The 20,657-nt window shown below is 50.3% G+C and overlaps 1 protein-coding gene across 1 annotated transcript in view; it reads right to left on the reverse strand.

Moving 5' to 3' along the window:
* The window catches only part of DYNC1H1 (dynein cytoplasmic 1 heavy chain 1), a 36,580-nt gene extending 16,060 nt beyond the window's left edge, over positions 1-20,520 (reverse strand). Inside the window, exons 1-33 of the mRNA XM_081829731.1 lie at positions 20,497-20,520; positions 20,207-20,362; positions 19,959-20,072; positions 19,420-19,530; positions 19,132-19,341; positions 18,813-18,959; positions 18,443-18,609; positions 18,171-18,344; positions 17,401-17,566; positions 17,131-17,319; positions 16,844-17,038; positions 15,922-16,204; positions 15,387-15,487; positions 14,711-14,870; positions 13,436-13,679; positions 13,086-13,269; positions 12,395-12,607; positions 11,426-11,664; positions 11,085-11,241; positions 8,687-8,914; positions 7,931-8,161; positions 7,598-7,738; positions 7,116-7,349; positions 6,819-7,025; positions 6,619-6,740; positions 5,981-6,146; positions 5,219-5,382; positions 3,679-3,808; positions 1,939-2,072; positions 1,341-1,455; positions 1,079-1,240; positions 780-994; positions 473-677 (exon numbers count right to left, since the gene is read on the reverse strand). Of these exons, the coding sequence (XP_081685857.1) occupies positions 473-677; positions 780-994; positions 1,079-1,240; positions 1,341-1,455; positions 1,939-2,072; positions 3,679-3,808; positions 5,219-5,382; positions 5,981-6,146; positions 6,619-6,740; positions 6,819-7,025; positions 7,116-7,349; positions 7,598-7,738; positions 7,931-8,161; positions 8,687-8,914; positions 11,085-11,241; positions 11,426-11,664; positions 12,395-12,607; positions 13,086-13,269; positions 13,436-13,679; positions 14,711-14,870; positions 15,387-15,487; positions 15,922-16,204; positions 16,844-17,038; positions 17,131-17,319; positions 17,401-17,566; positions 18,171-18,344; positions 18,443-18,609; positions 18,813-18,959; positions 19,132-19,341; positions 19,420-19,530; positions 19,959-20,072; positions 20,207-20,362; positions 20,497-20,520 (5,688 nt within the window). The remainder of the gene's footprint in view (positions 1-472; positions 678-779; positions 995-1,078; positions 1,241-1,340; positions 1,456-1,938; positions 2,073-3,678; positions 3,809-5,218; positions 5,383-5,980; positions 6,147-6,618; positions 6,741-6,818; positions 7,026-7,115; positions 7,350-7,597; positions 7,739-7,930; positions 8,162-8,686; positions 8,915-11,084; positions 11,242-11,425; positions 11,665-12,394; positions 12,608-13,085; positions 13,270-13,435; positions 13,680-14,710; positions 14,871-15,386; positions 15,488-15,921; positions 16,205-16,843; positions 17,039-17,130; positions 17,320-17,400; positions 17,567-18,170; positions 18,345-18,442; positions 18,610-18,812; positions 18,960-19,131; positions 19,342-19,419; positions 19,531-19,958; positions 20,073-20,206; positions 20,363-20,496) is intronic.
* Positions 20,521-20,657: the final 137 nt, after the last annotated feature.

Below are 20,657 nucleotides of genomic sequence, written 5' to 3' on the forward strand. Positions count from 1 at the left end.
CCGACTGGACTCTTCCATGACAAGGAGTCTAAAGCAAGGGCCAGCAAACCCTGGCCACCGCTGATGTTTCTGCAAACAAAGCGCTAGCGGCACCCGGCCCTACCCACCTGTTCACATGTGGGCTGCGGAGGCCGTGTACCAAGGCAGGGCCGAGTAGTGCAGAGACCCTCCTGGTCCACAAAGCCCAAGACGTTAACTACCTGGCCTTTTACAGGAGAAGCGTGCTGACCCCCGGTGCAGAACGGAGAACCAGGGCCCGCCCACACACTGGCAGCGGGGTGAGGAGCTTTACAGAAGCAGACACCAGAGAGCAGTGGGGGTCGGTGACCCCAGAAGGGGCAGCCTGGCAACGACGAGGAGGACGTGTCACCGACAGAGGTGAAAACGGGCCATGGCGTCGCGTCTACTACCACGTACCCTCGGCTCTCCTCTGCGCTGGTTTACTTTTCCATGACCTGGACACCGAACCCACCTGGTGAAGAGTCTGATGAACGAACACACAGCTGTTTACGATCGCCTCACGGTGTGACGGCGGCTGTGGCAGTTTGTCATACACGACTGGCATGTAATCGGGCACGACGTAATTGGGCTTCTCCAGGTCCATTTTACTTGTGAATTCTTTGCCCACTTGATACAGTGCTTCCGTGGACCAGTCCCCAAACCAGTTCAACACGCACCTGAAAAAGACGCCCACGGCTCACACAGCTCCCAAGAGCAGCGCCTGCCCCCTGGGGAGAAGCCGGCTCCCGGGACCCGGAGCCGAGCAGACGCCGGCGCACCTGTTGAAAAGTGCCGGGGAGGTGGCCGCGCGGTCCTTGAGCCCCTCTGACGACGGGTTCATGGTGAAGACAACGTGGAGGTTGCGGATGACCTGGCTGGTGAACCATTTGTACAGCTCCTCGTGCGAGTCCAGCATCAAGCCCTCCTTCTGGGCCCCCTCTTTACACTGGGTCATCAGGGTGGCATACTCGTCCCCTTCGAAGAGGCCAGGAACCTAGCAAATGAGACAGCACGACTGCTGGCTGGTTCTGGTAACCCGCCGCCACGTGTACGCGAGAGCGTGCCATGCGGCGCTTACCTCCCCGTTGGCCAGAAGCGTATTCATTCGCTCCAGGAATCCAGAGTCTAATACGTTGGATTCGTCCATGATAAATGCAATCTTTTCATTCTTACAGCCAGAACGTCTCAACACGGTCCGAAGATCTTCATCAAAGTCCTCCCCTGTGTACTTCCTGTGCACCTACAGAAGTACTCGGCAGGTTAGGTCCGTTCTCATCAAGGAGCCGCGAGCACGCATCAGGAATCCACTGCTGGGATTAAGAAGTGTCGACCAGACCCACCTTAATCTGGTACACGCTCAAACCATTCATCCAGGCCACAAAACGGGACAGGGTGGTTTTTCCCGCTCCACTGACGCCAATCAGAAGCAAGTGGCCCTGAGGCTGGCGGAATATTCTGAAACATTATCAGAAAAAGATACGATTCAAGGCTTTTATGATCTGTTCCTCTTTCAACACTCAGGTCCTAAACTTTCTCAGGAGTTAATCTGCAACATTTTTAATGTGTTTTAACTTCAATCTGTAGGCTAAACAGTTGTTAAGCAATTGCTATATGCCAGGTCTAGGGGGATGCAAAGATCAGTAGGATGTGGTCCTGTCCTCCAGAAGCTCAGATGGCAGGAGGCAGACAGACCCAACTCTAATGGAGCTTTCAATCGTGGTAGGAAGAGACAGCTAGCAGGACCCGAGTAAGTGCTGAGCAGCAGGCAAGTATGGGACAGAGAAGCTGGACTGAGAAGGGCGCGGGGGGGGGGGTCGTTTGTGGAGAAGCAGGGGTGGAGGCGAGGTGGGGGAAGGTGGGGAGGCCTGGCAGGATCCCTCACCACTACATTAACAGTAGCTTAGGCCAGTGGTGAGGCTGTCACAACAAAAAGCCCACCGGTCGATCCTGAGCACGTGGTCTAACACTTCATTAAATAGGACCAGAGGGACATCAAGTTCTTCCTCATAGAAGACTTTCAGCCGAGCTTTGACGTAATCTCTCAATTCTTCCTGGTCTACAGGGATGTAATCCTGTAGAAAAAAAGGTAAGACCCGAATTACTAAGAAATCATCTTTGTTATTACGCCAGTTATATTTCCATATACTCAGGGGCGCCTGGCTGGCTCAGCCGGTAGAGCATGAGACTCTTGATCTTAGGGTTGTGAGCTCACGCCCCATGTTGGGTGTATAGATTGTTTAAAAAATAAAATCTTAAAAAAAAAAAAAAGCAACAAAAGAAGGTATCATTTACAACATAACAACAAAAATGTAAGTAACTAGGACTGGATCTAAAACCATGGAAAATTTTTGTAGAGAAAACTGAACTTCACTAAAAAGACCTTACAGAAAGACCTAAAAAAATGAAGACAAAGACCATGACCATGCAGAGGAAAGCAAACTACTGTAAAAATGTCAGTTCCATCCAAACTGACAGAGAAAGCCAATGTAATCCTGGCCTCAATCTCAAGGGTGGACAGTAGTGGTGGTTTTAGCATAACTGGACAAGCCAATTCTAATTTCATTTGGAAGAGGAAAGGGCCAAGGATGGTCAAAAAGTCCCTAAAGAAGCAGCAGGTGTGAAGGCCTACCCATTAGACTTTATCATCGCTATCAGGGCCCTGCAATCTGAGCACAGGAAGGGACAAATAATCAACAGAACGGGACAGAGCCTCTGAAACAGACCCTTGCATGCGGGGAGCCCAGGATGACAGAGAGACGCTGCCAATTAAGGGATTATCCAACCAACAGTGCTGGGTCCTATGTTGGGACAATGGACACCCCTCAGGAAAAACTGGAAATGGACCTGTAGCTCACTCTACATACACACACAATTATAAATGGATTATGGGTTAAATGACAGAACTTTAATAACATTGGTTCTTCAAAAGACACCATAGAGACAGTGACAGATGAACCACTGGAAGAAGATGGTGCCTATAAATGAGCAGGGTTAGGATCTGGAGTCCAGAAAATTCTAGCAGCACCAAACAAACCTATCTTGCTATTTCTTGCTTCCGTGCAGCCCCCTTTAAGACCCAACGCCAGGGTCCGCTCCACCGAGATCTCTCCCCAGACGGAGCCGTTTCCACCTGTCTGTCTCCCCTGTTGGACTGTGAGCTCCCTACAGGAAGACTTTACTCATCCCTCTGTCTGCACTTCCTACTGAATGAAATGCATACTGAAAGTACAACTTACTAAAACATCCTACTCTTTTGGAAAAAGGACAGCTCATAGCTATTCTGGGAACGTCAACTTTGTTTAGTACAAAGTATATGAAATGTTTTCATGCAAATTATTCACAATTAGCTCATTTTTATAGTGTGAGGAAAGTGAAAGCAAAGGGAAAGCCTCCTTTCACTGCAAACGCGTGGAAGCCGTGACCCCTGCTGGCTGGAGGGGCACGGCTCTTGTAGCGGTCATTTCACAGGAATAGGAAACACAGAGCGGCAGCCAGCCCCAGCCGCACCCCGCACCCCTGGGACTGTCTGCCCCACGTTATCAGCAAATACATAGTGAGTCGTGCCTATACCCATTGCTTCACTTACAGGGTGCTTCAGGAAAAAGCTATTTTTGATTAGAAGAGAATTCTAACTAAAAGGACAAAAGGAAGTATTTCTGAAATGACGTTATCTGTTACCTTTGACAACCAGTTGCTGTACAAGATGGGCCGGCTCATCGCCTTCTCCTTGTCTATGTTGGGGAAGTGCTTCAGAGCAACCATGTCGATGTTCTCGTCCGTCCAGCGCCTCTCCTCGTCCTCCACGAGTCTGTTGGAAGAAGAGTGGCATGCCTATCAGTCCAGAGGCCGTGGTGTGAAAACACCAAGTTTTGTTGGTGCTGTGGGCAACTCCAAGGCCTAGAATTAGCCTTTACCAGAAATTTTCATTTTCTTTTTTTTCTAAAGATTTTATTTATTTATTTGACAGAGAGACACAGCGAGAGAGGGAACACAAGCAGGGGGAGTGGGAGAGGGAGACGCAGGCTTCCCGCGGAGGAGGGAGCCCGATGCGGGGCTTGATCCCAGGACCCTGGGATCATGACCTGAGCCGAAGGCAGACGCTCAACAACTGAGCCATCCAGGCGCCCCCAGAAATTTTCATTTTCTACAAATGGAGAAACTTAAGAATCTGAACTCCAGACAGTTTAAACGATCCAAAATTTTGACATTAAATATAAAACCCCTCAAAACTATGGAACCACTACATTTAAAAAAATTCCTCTAGGGGTGCCTGGCTGGCTCAGTTGGTAGAGTGTGCGACTCTTGATCTCGGGGTCTTAAGTGCAGGCCCCATGTTGGGTATACAGATTACTTAAAAAACAAAAGCAGAAACAAATAGAAGTAAAAAAAAATTCCTCCTCTAAGAATGACTGATCACATTGATTTTTAAAATAGAACAAGAGGGGCGCCTGGGTGGCTCAGTCATTAAGCGTCTGCCTTCGGCTCAGGTCATGATCCCAGAGTCCTGAGATCAAGCCCCGCATCGGGCTCCCTGCTCAGCGGGCAGTCTGCTTCTCCCTCTGCCTCTCCCACCAGCTCGTGCTCTCTCTCTCTCAAATAAATAAATAAAATCTTAAAAAAGTAAGATAAAACGACAACATGACGCTAGTTTCTCAACTTGCTTAGTATAAAGTTCCCAATATCATGGGGGCAGTAAGAGAACAAAAGAATGGGAACTGTGACAAGCACAGCGCTGGAGACACAGGGCTTATAAAGAAAACCATGAAGCAAGCAGGTGAGACTGGACCTGTCCTTGTGGATTATCGGGGGGGGGGGCGATGAGAGGAGGGAGGGCGGGCACAGGCACCTTCTGAGAAGCTGACTCTGTGATACAGTGAGCAGGCCACCAGGTGCAGGTCTAGTGAAGGCAGGGCACACGGTTACTGCAGCCCAGTCAGAATTTACAAGCAACACTGCCGTTGCTACATTTTAATGAAAACAAAATTTTGCCTCTGGTATTTTGGGAAATCTGTGAAAATTATATTATAGCTCCCTGCACCCTGAGACCCATCAACGCTTGGGGGTGGCTGTGCTCGGTGCCCAGACACAAGTCCGCTCTTGCCGCCTCCAGCAGAGCCTGGCTCAAATCTGGGCAGGCCAGCCTTGCCTACACCCTAACTCGGAGGGTGGTAAGCGTCTGAGTGGGGGAGCATGGAGCTAACCGCAGCCTCGGCTTTACCTGTCTTGGAAGAGACGGAGGGCTTCATGTGCCCAAATCCGAATGAGGCCTTCCACGGGCAGAGTCTCCAGAGGTCTCAGGGCCTCGAAGATCCCTCGCACCCACCTCGTCATCTCACGGGGTGAGTAGATATAGTGGGGTTGTGTGTCCTGAGTGAATCTCTCCTGCGGGTTCAGAAAAGTGGAGGTACGTGTAAATGTCTGAAGACATGAAAAGTCAGTAAAAGGTCAAGTGCTGTATAACATTTTTATATTGAAAATGAACTACCTAGGCCCTGGAATATTTAAGGATGAATTAGTAATGTTGGAACAACTGGACAACTATCAGGAACAAAGTTCGATCCAAGTTGCTCATTTTTATATTAAAATTAATTATATTTAAAAGAAAGTACAAAAAATTCTTCCAAAAACACTTTAAAAAAGGTAATTCCTAAGTTCGGGGAAAGCATGATTTCAAAAGCAGAAGTAAAAAAGACACTCGATGACATCAAAAATTCTGCAGAGAAAGTTGCAGTTCTACAAAATTAAAAGCCAACTAAATACTAGGAAAAACATTTGCAACATGGGATAGGCAAGTGCTCATAAAGCACTAGGAGCATGACGCTGACCCCACGGGCAGATGGGCAGCTCTCTCACGTGCCCTCGGGAAGGCTTCCCCAAGACAGGCAAGTCACAACCACGAGAACCACGTCTCTTTTTCACTAAAGCTCAATCTTTTAACAGTGTTCTTCAGTTACTAGAGGAGCAGAGAAGCCCCGAGTACCTGAGACATGGTATAGAACTCCACCATCGCGGCCGTGAGCGGCTCCGCGTATGTGCGCAGGGACGGGATGAGCCTCAGCATGGCCCGGTTGAAGGTGCCGTAGATCTGCGTCAGGGAGGCGGGTCCCGGGTAATCCACATACACAACAGGCACGTGACGCAAGAATCTGTGTGAGGACAGGCAGCTCAGCCACTCCAGGGAAGGAGTGGTGCGCCTGAGTGGTCAGCGGCCCCGTCCCGGGCCCACCCCCGGGGCTGCTTCCCCGTCTATCCGTGCAGGCTCCGTGTCACAGTCAACACAGAGATCACACACACCCCGCTCAGGCCTGGCTCTGACATGTAACAGCAGATTTGAAAAAGAGCCAAGCAAAGATGGGAAATGGGAAAATGATTCAGGCTTATTCTACCCCATCTTGGCCCTAGGCGGTGGTTAGCTCATTGCTACTCAAGAGTCAGTGCTTTTATTTTCAAGTGTGTTTTCCTGGGATTGCAGCACAGCGAAAGGAGCCCAGGGGCCACCCTATGATAAGCAGTATTATGTTACCTTTTTATAATTACGATCAGATTTTCGTTGTGCTACATCTAAAACAATCCTGGAACAGGTGCGTGTGAGGCCAGCGCAGTCTACAAAGCTGTTACCTGTGAGAGAGGGGCTTTCTTCCAGGATCAGTGGGTGGATTACAAGCCCCGACAAACTGGATTCTCTCCAGCTTCACCCATGTTTGATCTGAGGTTCGGTAAAAGCCTCCGTGCTCCACCATCTGAGGGAAAGTGGGAGCGTTAGCACATCAGGAGCAAATGTGAACAAGGGCAGCGGGGACTTGTGGATATACACAAACCTGTCTGATGAAGGATATCACCCTCTGTGTCCCATATTTATCCATGTCCGGCAAGTTGATCTCATCACAGAACAGTACCAGCCACTTTCCAAGTTGAACAGGAGCCAAAACGACCCCGTTAGGTGTGCGTCTGTACTCACAGTAGTGGTCAAAAGTCTTCAGCAGAAGCTCTGGGGTAGTAGCACTCGAGAAGTTAAGACCCACAACCTTTGGACGGGAGAAGCAAATGAAGGACTGTAAGGCCCATCCTGTATTCGAGCACCGAAAGGCCTGCTGCCCACATCCCAGCCTCTTTACCTCCATGTCAGGCAAGGCCCGGAGGGCGCTGAAGAGTGTCATGGTCTTGCCAGACCCCGGGGGGCCGCACAAGACCAGTGGCTTGTGCTCAGCCAGCCAGGTGTACAAGAGGGCTTCGTGGCGGACAGTGTCCAGAGTCGGCACGACGACATCGGGGGCCGCCACCTTGTGTGTCTCCACTTCAATCTGAGGCACCTTGGCCTGCCACGGCGACCACTCTCCGCTGATGGACACCTACACCCAGAGAAGGGGCGCAGCTCACTCGGGGACCCCCACACCTCCTCGCTTAGAGACTTGCTTGCTTTCACACAAATCACAACTTGCACGTTCACATCTGCTTTCCTTTTATACCACATAAAACAGAGGTCAGAATCCTTTTATGAACCGGAAAGAGTAAGCCAAGCTCACGGTGAGGTGGCTCCAGAAGTTAAACCAACGTGGCGAGATCAAGGGGAAGAAGGCCACGCCCTCCCTGCACTTACTTCGTAATCGATGATGGGTATGTTGGGTGCAGCGGGCAGTGGCACTGTTGTGATTCTGCGGATGTATTCACCCAGCTCTGCTCTCATTTTCAGCCGACTGTCTCCAGACAAGGACCAGAGTATGGCATAAACCAGATACCGCTATTGAATGAGTAAACAAAATAAAATTTCAACAATAAAGACATTCATAGCAATGTTCACCTTGAAGAGAGTGGCTCCCTTCCAAGAGAACACACCCAAGCGGGCATACAGTTTCGGGAGGCTCACGACAGAGGTCATGCATGCACGGCCCTGGTGGAGCCCTGCTCTCCTGTGACGCGTGCAGCCCCTGACCTGAATGTAGCGCTCCAGCTGCTCGATCTGCATGGGGAAGTCGGGGTGGTTGGCGTTGTACTGGGCCACGTTCCGGCAGGCCTGGTGCAGCATGGAGAAGAGCGAGCCCAGGCAGCGGAGGCGGGTCAGGTCCATGATGTGCTCCAGCTTGAAGGCATGCTCCAGGGCCTTGGTGACCAGGCCGTTGGAGGTGAAATATGGCTGCATGATTGTGGCTGCATCCCTTTGGATCTGCAAGAGGCAGTAAATGATACTTAACTATCACTTCAGAAAGCCCAGAGACTTTCATGTATTCTCGCTTAAGCCCAGGAGAGGATCATGTGACCCGCAAAAAAAATGTTTTTTGGATAAGCTTCAGTGACCAATCCTTATTCCGTTATCTTGGTAGTTCTCAAAAATCACATTTTCTGGGAACACTGGCTTTCACCACTGAAATGGAAAAAGGCAGTGTTTCATCAATTCGCAGAGAAAAGTCGGATAACCGAAAGAATTCTTTAAATTTTCCCAAACATGTCTTCACATGCTTCACAAGCAGCTGAAGACTGCTTCCTTAGGAGCTGGTTTAAGACAGCACTGATTATGCAAACCTCCCTCGAGTGCCCTGCTTCAACAGTGACCACCCGGGAAAGAGTACCACGGCTCCCTTGGCTTCCAGACCCTCGGGGGCGGAATGCCCGATCTCACTGCATGTGAAGTCCCAGCCTCCCGGAGGCAGATCTGTGGCCGTACTGGGCAGAGCGCTGACGGCCCTTGTACCTGCAGCATTGGGGAAGCGGCCTCCTCCCCCTCGTCCTCTTTGCCCTTGCGCCGGCGCTGGGCCTCGTCCTCCCCTTCGTCCAGGGGGATGCTGCGCAGCCTGGCCAGGAAGTTGTTGAAGATCATGTCTGTGCTGAGCACGTCCTCACTAAACCAGACCATGCCGCAGCGCGACACCGTGGCCAGCGTGGCGTATTTCAAGTCCTGCACTTCAAACATTATTCGCACCTTGAAAGAAAATACACAGTATTTGGTAGAAACTCAAATGTTAAAATAATTTTACCTACATACGCAATGAAAGGTCAATTAGAATTTTCTGCACTTAGTTTAAAAGTGAAAACATCTATGACTGTCTTCACTACAACATCCACCAGCTGCTCCTCCACAAGAATCTGGGTAGGAGGGGCGCCTGGGGGGCTCGGTCAGTTGAGCGTCTGACTCTTGGTCTCGGCTCAGGTCATGATCTCAGGGTCGTGAGATCAAGCCCCACATCTGGCTTCACGCTCAGTCGGGAGTCTGCTTCAGATCGACTCTCCCTCTGCCCTCCGCTTGCACATGTGAGTTCATGTACGTTCTCTAAAATAAATCCTTTTTTTTTTAAAAGATTTTATTTATTTATCTGACAGAGAGACACAGCGAGAGAGGGAACACAAGCACGCGGAGTAGGAGAGGGAGCAGCAGACTCCCTGTGGAGCAGGGAGCCCAATGAGGGGCTCCATCCCAGGACCCTGGGATCATGACCTGAGCCGAAGGCAGACACCTAACCACTGAGCCACCCAGGTGCCCCTACAATAAATAAATCTTAAAAAAAAAAGAAGAATCTGGGTAGGAAACGCGTGTGCTGGGAGAAGAGCAGGTGAGCCCTCAAGATAAGCTCTCGGTGGAGAGAAGAAACAGCTGCCTCAGAGGGGCATCGGCAGCAGACGTGCACCAGCCTTACCCCAAGCTGGGTGTGGCTGCCATACTCCCCGCCTGGACCCATGAACCCTCACACGGATCCCCTGAGGCAGGCATGTGACTCTGTTTCACAGACGGGGCTGGGTACCTCACTCGGGTCCCGCTGCTGGTAAATGGGGCTGAGATTCAAACCAGATGGTCTGATTCCCGAGCCTTAACCTCAGGGCTAGCCTGCCTCCCGGGAGAGCAATCTCTTTCCAACGATGGTTAGGATCTACTGGATAACAAGCCATAACAGAAAGACCCGACAAGTCAAACAAGACACAAGTCCAAGTGCACATTTCCTGAGCGGCACTAGGCACCCCTGGCTTGGTTTCTGACTTGATGACAGCCACCACTGCTGGCCCAAAGGTTCACATTCACCAGCTGCTCACGCAAAATGATTCGTCCTTTGTCTCACGCCCACCTCTGGCCCCTCGGCGACTCCCACCAGCACGAACTTTAAATTACACTGAAACTCAGCAGCCCCCGTGTTGCCAACTCCTCTGGCGCACACCCCCGGCCGTGCCTGGGCTACCGCTCAGCTCCCACTCTGCCCTCTGCGATTACTTCCTTAGTAATCGCACCCAACAGCCAGAGGGATCTGATCCAGACCCTCCCATGGCTCCCAACTCACCCAGTGGGCGGGTGCCAGTCCTCACAGTGACCCCAGCCCAACCTGACTGGCCCCCTTCCTCCCTGGTCTCACCCACCTTTTCCCCCCTTGCTCCTCGCAGCTCTGACCAAGCCCCCTCTTCTCTGCCCCTTCACCTGGAACTGGAACGCCTGGAGGCCCACAGACTGGCTCCCTCACCTGCCTCGATCTCTACAAACACTTCTCGGTGATGCCTCCACGTCGCCCTCCCTGACGGTGCGTCCTCCAGATCTTGCCAACGCCCACCACTCACTTCCAGCTCATCTTTTCCTTACCACTTAACGCTGTTTCCCTTGTTTTTCTGTCCTCCGTATCAGACTGTGCGCCCCAGGACAGCAGGGGTTTGGTCTGGTTTTTTCCTGCTGGACCTTCAGTAGAATGCAAATCCTTGCCAGGCCCACCCATGTTTCCTTACCTATCTGGTGGTGTGTCCAGGACCTGCACCAAATGCTCATTTCTAAGGGACACAGTCTTGAAAGCTTCCATATCTAAATTACTAATTTTGCCGCTTCCCAGATACATGATAACTTCAGAAATCCTAACAACCCCATAATGTTCAGTTAAAAGTGTTAATTAGGAATTTTGGAGTATGCTTAACATTCAGCAAACAGCAGAAAGTTATTAGTCCTATGGAAATATTTCTCACTTGCCACAGCAATAGAAAAATCTAGTACAAGGAGATTCCATCAACTCTGAAAACTATTTACATGGCTGACTGCTACTACAGAACCTGGAGCCTCACCTCCAGAGTGGCACTCTGCTACCACACAGGATATCTGCTTTGACACCCCAAAGAAGGCCACTTACATTGGGCGGAAGGCTGAGGCGCTCGCCATTTGGCAGAGTCAGAAGCTTGTTGTCGTCCAGCACCGAGTTCAAGTTCTCCACCCACTCGGGGTCCACGTCACCGTCGAACACAATCCACTGGCGCTTCTGTAGCTCACCCCTCACGTTGTCTATGATCCTGGTTTGGACAGGTTTTGAAACATCTATTGACCAACTTGAGATTCTGAGATTAGAAATGCTCACTCTACACAGTTTCTGCAGGGACATTTACATCATTTAGTTTTGGCTAAAAAAGTAACACACACCGTTAATATAAGGACAGAGCACCCAGGTCCCACTTGCTGGAATCAAGGTGAACTCACTTTCTGAGGACGTGTGTGAACAGCCCATCCGTCCATTCCCTGGTGTTGGGGTCCAGGGTTCCATAAAGGTGGTCTTTGCTGATGGCCTTGGGGTCAATGATGTGGGCCACGCCCTCTACACCCTCAAGCCTCTCCAAAGCCTTTAGGAGCACGCGCCAAGCCATGCTCTTCCCGCTTCCCGAGGGCCCCACCATCATCAGGCCATGGTTGATCTGGGTGATCTGATAGAGCTGGAGGACCTGCCGGGCCAAAGAGACCACATCATAACCAGTTCAGAGAAAGAACAAGAAGGTTCTCCAGCCCGTCCTCATGGCAGCAGATACAAGAGAGGTGCTCTGAATTCCTAAAGGCAAGTACTACCTGGAGCTTTTAAAGTTACATGGGCCACATCTACAAAAAATATTTCAAGAAGAGTTCTAACTAAACCGTGGGGAGTTCTTTGGCTGGAAGCCAGTGGAACAGGGGATGCCTACCAAGCTGCCTCAAAAGAGGCACATAAGATCCCCTTTAAAGAGGTGGAGACTCATGGATGAGCCATTTGTGCGACCGGGTCCGGTACTGCTCAGGCTCAGCATGAAGCCGTGTGACAGTACGCTTCTTAGGCTCCCAGAGAAAGAAAAGAAAAGAAGCCAACACAGAACGTAAACCACGCACTGACTGGCAGATTTACGTTGTTAACCCATGAGCTGGAAGGACTCGTACTAGAAACTGTACTGGCGTAAGTACTTCCCATAACAATCATGTGTCAGTCAGCATTCTCAGAGAATGAACTACACCAGAAATGGGAAATTTTCAGGTAAAATGTTATGTCTTTAAGTTAAGAAGGAAAGCCTTGGGTCAAATCTCCATACAGCCGATGCTGTTGCCTCCCCAGCCCTCATGGTGCGAGTTCTCTCCAACGTGGCTCCTTCCCGGGGCCCCCGGCTGCCGTGACCGCCCAGAGCAGCCAGCAGGGCCAAGCCCAGTTACCTTCTCAACCCACATCCCGCCGACTTCTTCTCCGTCTCCGTACGTCAGGTACATCTCCTGGCACACCTTCTTCAGCTCTTCTCGAAGCGCGGTCATTTCGCCCCGGTGGTACTGGACCCCGGGGAACACGTCTGACAGGAGGCTGAAGAGCAGCGGGATGTCTTCTGCCACCAGCTTGGGCACCATAGTCTCACAGACGCTCTGGATCAGAATCTAATGGTGAGAAGGGAGACGAGCTCTGAGCAGAGCTTGGGGGTTGGTGGAGGGAGCCCAGCTCGCACGGCCACTGCCGTATCCCCAGAAGGTACGTAAGGAAGACGTGGCTGTTAGTGACTCAGTTCACTGTGCAAATATAGCGTCTTCGACCCATCCATCCCAGGACGTGTGAATCCAACGGGGACTTTCAAGCCATGGCTTAGATGTTAAAGACGCCAATTTAAATATTAGTGTTTAGGGGTCTCTGGGTGACTCAGTCAGTTAAGCCTCTGACTCTTGGTTTTGGCTCAGATCATGATCTGGACCCTGGGACCAAGCCCACGTCAGGCTCCACGCTCATTGGGGAGTCTGCTTCTCTGCCCGCCTCTCTCCTCTGCCCCTCCCCCTGCTCACGTGCACTTTCTCAAATAAATAAATCTTTAAAAAAAAAATTAGTGTTTAAGGTGTGAGTGATTAAAAGAACATGTGTACAAACCTCTTGTTCAGGTAAATTTTCTGCAATTTCTCCTTCATCAACTGCTTCCCCTCGTTCTTCTTTCTCCCTCTTTATCTTCTGAATTCTCTCTCTCTTCACATTTCCTGCACTTACCAGCACACTCTTCAAAGCTCGGAGACCAAAGTCATAATGGCTTTGAGAAGAGAGCTGCTCATCACATAGTCTGAAAGAGAAAGGGTTTGCCTTACAACAGCACGCTCCAGGCAGCCAGAGAGTCAAGAAATCAGACACAGACACTTGGAAAGCTGTGCCATGATTAGAGATGAACCTTAGGTGGCACATCTCACACACGCTAGGCACACGGTCAGGGATAACTCTGGGGCACTCACTTGAAGAATGGGACGATTTTGTTGGCGAGGACCTCAGCAGTGCGGAAGCCCTGCGAGTACAGCATGACCTGGGCGATGAGCTGCCGGTCAGGCTTGGTCATGGCCAAGCTCCGGAATAGCTTCTTGAGGTTGTCGGGAAGGTTGGACCTGCCTGCGTAGCCAGGGTTCATGGTGATGAAGATGGCCATGTCTGGGCTCACCTTCACTTGCTTGTTGAGCAGCTCACAAGTAATGGGGGCGGAAGCTGAAAATCAGAGAATGGTGTTAAGATTCGAAATGTTCAAAACCAGGGTAAAATCTCCCTAGAATCACAGACAAAGCAGCCGTTTCCCCACCAGCCTCTAAAGCCCAAAGCCCAGGGCTGCAGGCGAGCTGCCCTCTGGCCCTCCTACTGGCATGGCACCCTGCCTGGCAGACCTAGCCGCGCGCACCTCACCTACATGAAAGCCACCTGAACATGGAACAAAGTCACGAGGCGCAGGAAGTGCGTACTCTGCTTGCGCATTATTGTGGGTCACAAGGTCAACGTGAGGATAGAAATGCAGGCCAACAGTAGTTGCAGAAATAAAAATCAATCCACGTGACACAACTGAGTGGCTCAGACCCTGACGACTGCCTTTTCCTGGGATCAACCACCACCACCCACACTTGACCCCTTTACTCGGTACAGAACCCCGAGCGCACAGTGCTGCTTTCTCTGACACCCCCCCTTGTTTCACCGAGAGCTCTGCCAGTCCTTCGGTAAGACAAGTTCCTATTACTGCAGAACGGAAGCAACACCGAAAGTTAACTGCGCCCGTGAACGGTCGGCCACCGGTGCCTTACTTCCTCCAGCACCCGCCCTGCCCCCCTGGGTGCGCCTGGCTTTGTACGGAACGAAGCAGTGGAAGGCGCCCTCGGAGCCCCTCAGAACAGGTCCTCCTGCAGTGACAGAGGACGCGTCCCCAAAGCCCCCTGGAAGAAGGCTGGTCTGTGGGCACGCAGGGGGAGGACGGGAGCAGGGGGGCCCACACTGGCCCGACACTTGCTGCAGGCAGAGGCTGTGGGAGGGAGCAGACCCTCGTCCACCTGGGAAGGACAGCCAGGGTGTGGACTGCTCTGGCCTGAGCAGCGCCGACTGCCCAAGCTCCAACATCCCGGCTCTCGCCACCGTCTGCGGCAGCGAGTCCCGGGACCGAAGTTCCATTCTAATTGAGGGTGGCAAAATGGAACCCAGCCCCATGGGCTTTCCCTCCGCAGTCGCTAAGGAACTCGTAGAGAAGAAGGAAGTCTCACTCTTGTCACAGCTGGGGTTGGAGTGCTCGCGCAGCGCCTCCTGAATGCACTGCACCTGCTGCGACACGGCCGACAGCATCCGCTCCTCCAGGCGGTTGAACTCGTCGAAGCAGCCCCACGCGCCCACCTGGCAGAGCCCCACGAAGATGCGCCCCATCGCCTGAAACCAGAGCAAAGGAGGCGTCTCAGGGCTGGCTCTGTGGCCTCGATGCTGGCCCGTGCCTCCCGTCTGCTGCCCTCGAGGGGACACGGGGCCGACACGGGCGGCGCGGGGCCCGGGGCCCACACACAGCAGGCCTATCTCCGACGACAGTGACTGTCAGCGCACGCCTGCGGCGATTCGCACCTCTCCCTCTCCCGTGCCAACAAAATCCTAACGAGAAAGCTGTTCTTTTTATTCTATCACCTTTTGTTGATTAGGAAAATCTCGTTGGTTACAGTTGTTTACTCCCACACACAGGCACTAACCATTTCTTCCAGGAACGTGCAGCCCAAGTCAATGCCAGAGCACACACGCTGGACCCCTCCCTCAGAGTCACACCATCCCGGTCCTCAGCAGGGCAGATGGGCCACGCCGAGCTGTGAGGCCAACAGCCTAGAGAGCGGTCCAGGCGTGGCACTCCCCAACTGGCCTCTCAGGCCATTACGTTTCAGGCAGATTCAGAGAGCTTCTCACCTGGAAATCAAAGGTTTCATCGCAGTTGAAAACTAAAACAAAGCGTCCAAGTTGATGGCCAAGAGCTTTGACCGACTCTGTCTTCCCAGTCCCGGCCGGCCCTGTCATTTGAAGAAACGTGACTGAGTACTTGAGTCCACGGGGAAGGATCTTCAGCTTTACACAATTCATTTACAAAATCAAAGGAGATGTAATAACTACAGACATATCTAAGATTCTAGAATGTACCGGCTATGTAATTAAGAAATATGTTTGGGCGCCTGGGTGGCTCAGTCGTTAAGCGTCTGCCTTTGGCTCAGGTCATGATCCCAGGGTCCTGGGATCGAGCCCCGCATTGGGCTCCCTGCTCGGCGGGAAGCCGGCTTCTCCCTCTCCCCCTCCCCCTGCTTGTGTTCCTGCTCTCGCTATGTCTCTCCCTGTTAAATAAATAAAATCTTTAAAAAAAAAAAAATATATGTTTAAAATCACTGGTCTAATCTTTACAAATTATGCTTACTCTTGGTCTCCATCTGTCCAGGTCTGTGCAGTAACTTACCAAACGGCGACCCCCCCAGCCTGGCCTCTAAGGCTTGAGTCATGGTCAAATAGCAGCGATCGGTGAGGGGGGTCTGCACCAGCTTGTCCTGAACGCCCAGGTACTCAAAGCCGTAGTTAAATTTGGCATTTGCCATTTGGATCGACAGCTGCTGTAGCACGTCAGTTTGCTTAGGGTCAAAGTAAAAGCGCATCTGGCTGAGCCATTCGAAAGATTTAGCGTTGTCAATCTTGCTTTTGATCAAGGACCGCGTCACATCCCTCTGGTGAACCAGCTCTGTAATCTGAACAAAGAGTTAGTTTAAGAGTTTATCATAAACTGGAGAAGTACGGTGCCTTTCCTGGGGATGGGATCATTTAGTAGACTTTTGAGATGCAAGATCCAGTTACAGTGGCTTTTAGTAAATGTTCCAAAATGCCAATTCATTTTTAAAACAACAGAACTGTTATTCACATAATGAAATTACACAGAATCTAGAGCTGCAGCAAGACCAAACAACCGACAAACGAAACTACTTTAAGAGAAAGCTCTGCAACTAGCAGGACACGCGTCTCCATCCTCACAGCCTGGGCCCCGCGGGCCAGGCCCAGCACACGCCCTGGCCCACCCAGGTCTCCCGGCGCCACACCCTGGGCGCTGCTTTGGGAAGGGATGAGGAGCCAGAGCGGAAAACCCTGATCTAAGCTTATCACTTCCTGTTTACTAGGATGTGTACACGAAGCTCCCTGCTCTGGCAGGGTCACCTGTCAACAGGAGCAGAGAGCAAATACCCTCCACCCCGCCCCCCCGCCAGACTACATCAGTTCGCCACCTCCTTCTCTCCCTAACACCAGAGTATAGTCCAAGCACGATTTCCTTTAACTGCTTGGGCTGAAGGCACAAGAGCCTGACCGCTGAGGGATGAGTCAGGCACGGGACTAACCAAGTGCTCCAGCTTCCGTCTGCGCAGCGGCGGCTGCTCCATGAGGACGGAGTCGGCCAGCACGTTGAGGGTGACCTCCACGTTGCTCAGCACGGAGTGCAGGGGCGCTGCGTCACCGCTTCCCCCAATGCTGCTCAGAGCGGTCTCCACGTTTTCAGACCAGGCGATCTGGGCTGAGAGAACCACAAGCTGGGCCTGAACGACACAAGACACAAGAGCCGAAGGATCGTTTCGGACACCAGCTGGTGCACCCGCCTTCATGCTGGCCCACTTCTGCCACACATTACCTGGTACTTATCAATCCAAGTGATGTACGTATTTGGGTCAATCGAAGTTGCTTTACCAAAAATCTCAACTTCTGTAACAGACTCAGCAAGAAGTTTAGCCAGTGTGACTCTCATCTCCTTTTCTACCAGCGTGAGCCACTCGTTGATTTTGGGATGTTCGGTAATTGACACGGGAGTTTTAAACATAACCTGAAATAAATACAATTTAAGAATGAAGATGTGCAAAGACAAGAGAGAAGCATTGTTAGTTACAATCATACATTCAACTACCTCCTCTCCTTCACGGGATGAAATGCCCAAGACAACAGAGTTATCCTCGTTCAGGATGATGCTCGAAACTCCAGCAAACATTTTCTTGAAATGTTTCTGTAACTTAGCTACATTCTTACTGTTTCCAATAATTTCAAGCAAATCTTCATCACCCACAAAATAGAACCTAAAATTAAAATAGCATTCAAGTTGCTAAAATGTTATACATACGTAAATAGTCATTTAACACATAACTTCAAATTGTGGGAAGGGAAGCCGGATTTGGATGGTGGTGGACAATCTCCAGTCTGAACAGAGATCACATCCAAATTTCTTCCAGCCCTCAGCAGAAGATACATATTTATCTAACAAGTTACTGAAAAGGAATTCCATGGGTTTTATGTCATTCACCTTACTTCATGGACTTATTTTTTTTTTTTTTCATGGACTTATTTTTTAAAAGCCTGTTCGATTTACAGTAAGCTAACTATTCAGAAAGGAAGAAATGCCACTTGGAAAATAATCAGAGCTAAATTTTTAAGAGGTGTGAGCTGCCTAGAAGGGTGGATATTAGTTTCAGCGAAGCTTCATAAACAAATGCAAGGAAGAAAATAAAGGCTTATTCATTATAATTAGGAATAAACGCACGAAAAGGGAATAATACTCATTAAATGGATTCTTGGTAACAAAACTCTTGATGTCGAAGTGACCAACATGCAGACCCAGAAGGGAGAGCAGAGGGCTCTTGAAATTGAACTTCACTTCTGTGCAAGTCAAAGCAAGGATATTACCTGGGGAAAGATGATCGCTCTCTTTCTAGGTATTCTCCCAATGCTTTTTGGATCTTTCCTAGCAGGTCTGCCAATCTCTCCAGAGACCTCTGTACCCCTTGGATGTTCAGAACATCCATAACAAGGGGAGACTTGGATACTTTTTTCATCAGAGCCAAAAACTCCGTGCTGATACTACAAATCAAATCGAAACCATTGTTAGCTTTTATGTGAAGAGTGGTTACCAGCATATCTATGACTCGGCTCTCCTGCCCCCTGGCTAGAGGTCGTACCTCTGGAACCGCTGGGTTTCCACTGGCAGCAGGTGCTTGATATCCGCACTGCCCGTGAAGATGCCTTCCAGGTAGACCCACCGCCTCTGCACATCGATCCACACGTCAAAGAGAGCCATGATCCGATTCAGCTTGTCTTCCCAGCTCAGGGCATCTTCTTCGAAAACCTAGTGGATAGATGGAAAGCAGAGCCCAGCTGCTAAAGTTTTCACTCATAGATATGCCAAAGCTAACTAAAAAAATACAAATTATGTCAACTTATTTGACTCAACTTTAAAAAACAGGCTTCTGGTAACTGCCAGTCAAAAGATATTACAGAGAAAGTGCAGAACGCTCGATAAGAGAGGGAAGGCTTCCCCAACAATGGTACCTTGTAATACGGAGACAGCTTCATGGCCGAGACGCTGTTGATGTGCTCTTTGACTTTGTTGAAGAGGTCATCCCAGCCTCGGATCAAGCGACACTTGTTCTGATAGTTAACCAAGTCTAACTCGTAAGTATTCCATACCTCTCTTATCTGAAATAAAACCAAAAGGAGGGATGTTATCAATATGTGGGCATTCACCAGCTCTACAAGCGAGCAAGTGTTATGGGGACAAACGGACCACAGACGCAGCTGTTTTCACACAGCTCAAACCTACATCACAGCTGGAAATGTGACATAAAAGGGCTATTGGTCTATTACTCACCTGCTTCAAAAATTCTTCCAAAGCCATCTCCCCTTGTGCCACAAGCAGCACATCCTTGACAATAGCTTCATTTTTCTGCAAGTCAACATCCCAGATTTGACCAAGGGTTAGCTCAGAAACAACCCAATTAACATGAAGCCTTTTCATCAACTGCTTCCAGTGGCGATCTTTAAGTGCCTCGGATTTTAGTTCAATCACCAGCATGTTTATCTGTGGAGAGAGTAAGCAAAATTACCTGTGCAGCTGTGTTCCTAACAGACACCCAGGACCCCAGCACCGACTCACTACCTTCAGGTAACCCTTCAGAAGCCTCTGGACAAACTCATAGGATGCGTACTGCCGTAATCGGGCAGGGAAGTTTTTCAGCTGGTTTAGGAGGCCATCTAAATTTTGTCGAAGCTGTTGAGAGAAACACAAGGTGATATTTAGTTTGCCAGTACCTCCTTTAAATGGTGAAATATCTTAAAAAATGCTTTTAAGGGGTGGAGTAGTCGGTTAAGCGTCCAACTCTTGATTCGGCTCAGGTCAGTGTCTCAGGGTCGTCAGATCGAGCCCCGAGTCAGGCTCCGTGCTGACCGGGGAGTCTGCTTCTCTCCTTCTCCCTTTCCCTCTGCCCCTCCCCCTGCTCCATCTTTCTCTCTCAAATAAATAAGTAAATCTTTTTTAAAAATGGTTTTAAAGCACATTTTACATCAGTCCAAATGAATACTGTAAATGACCATCCTGTGACATTCTGTGAGCTCACAGTAGATTGCAGAGCTTCTAAGTGAAGTCTACAACTCTCAACATATGATGGTATACATAACATCTGCTTTAACCAGGTATACCTTTCGAGGCTGGACGGAAACCCACGGCTGCTCCTTCATCTGATCAATCTGCTCCCAGACCTTGGAAAGTTCTGACCAAACGCCTTTAAGATCCTGTAGTTCTTCTAAGGCCACCTGTGATTACGACAGTGGAGCAGTGAGCCTCTAGATGCAGAAACCACTGCAGGTCTAGCAAGGCCCCTGAGATGGCCCTGGTCAAGGGCAGAGCCAGGATGAGAAGCCACACCCCTATCTCCTGCAGTCCGTACCTGGACGCGCTCTTCACTGCCGCTGAGAAGTCCTGTGTCTGTCAATTCCAGTGCCTCCTTGGCCTTTGCACACTTCTCTCGGTCATCCTTCAGCCTGCCAAATTTTCCTTCATATATGGTGAGAGCCTGAAGCGCCTCCTCCGGGCGAAGATTGCCCTGCAAGCAATCAAAGTGCAGAATTGCAGAGCTAGGTCTCAGGACAGATGAATGCTTGGGCCCTGAAATGGTGGGGAGAGCCTGCGGGAAGTCTGGAAATTTGTGATTCCTTAAGCATGTCTCCAAATATGTACATCTTCACCAAGATGTACACTCATGATTCGTGTACATTACTGAATGTAACTTTTACTTCTGTATTTGACATAAATAAAACATGAATAAGAAAAGTGGAGCACCGGGGCGCCTGGCTGGCTCAGTCAGAAGAACGTGCAACTCTTGATCTCAGGGTCGTGAA

This window comes from Leptonychotes weddellii, chromosome 9 (genome assembly GCF_054177405.1).
Source record: "Leptonychotes weddellii isolate Sample4059 chromosome 9, ASM5417740v2, whole genome shotgun sequence".
Lineage (NCBI taxonomy): Eukaryota > Metazoa > Chordata > Mammalia > Carnivora > Phocidae > Leptonychotes > Leptonychotes weddellii.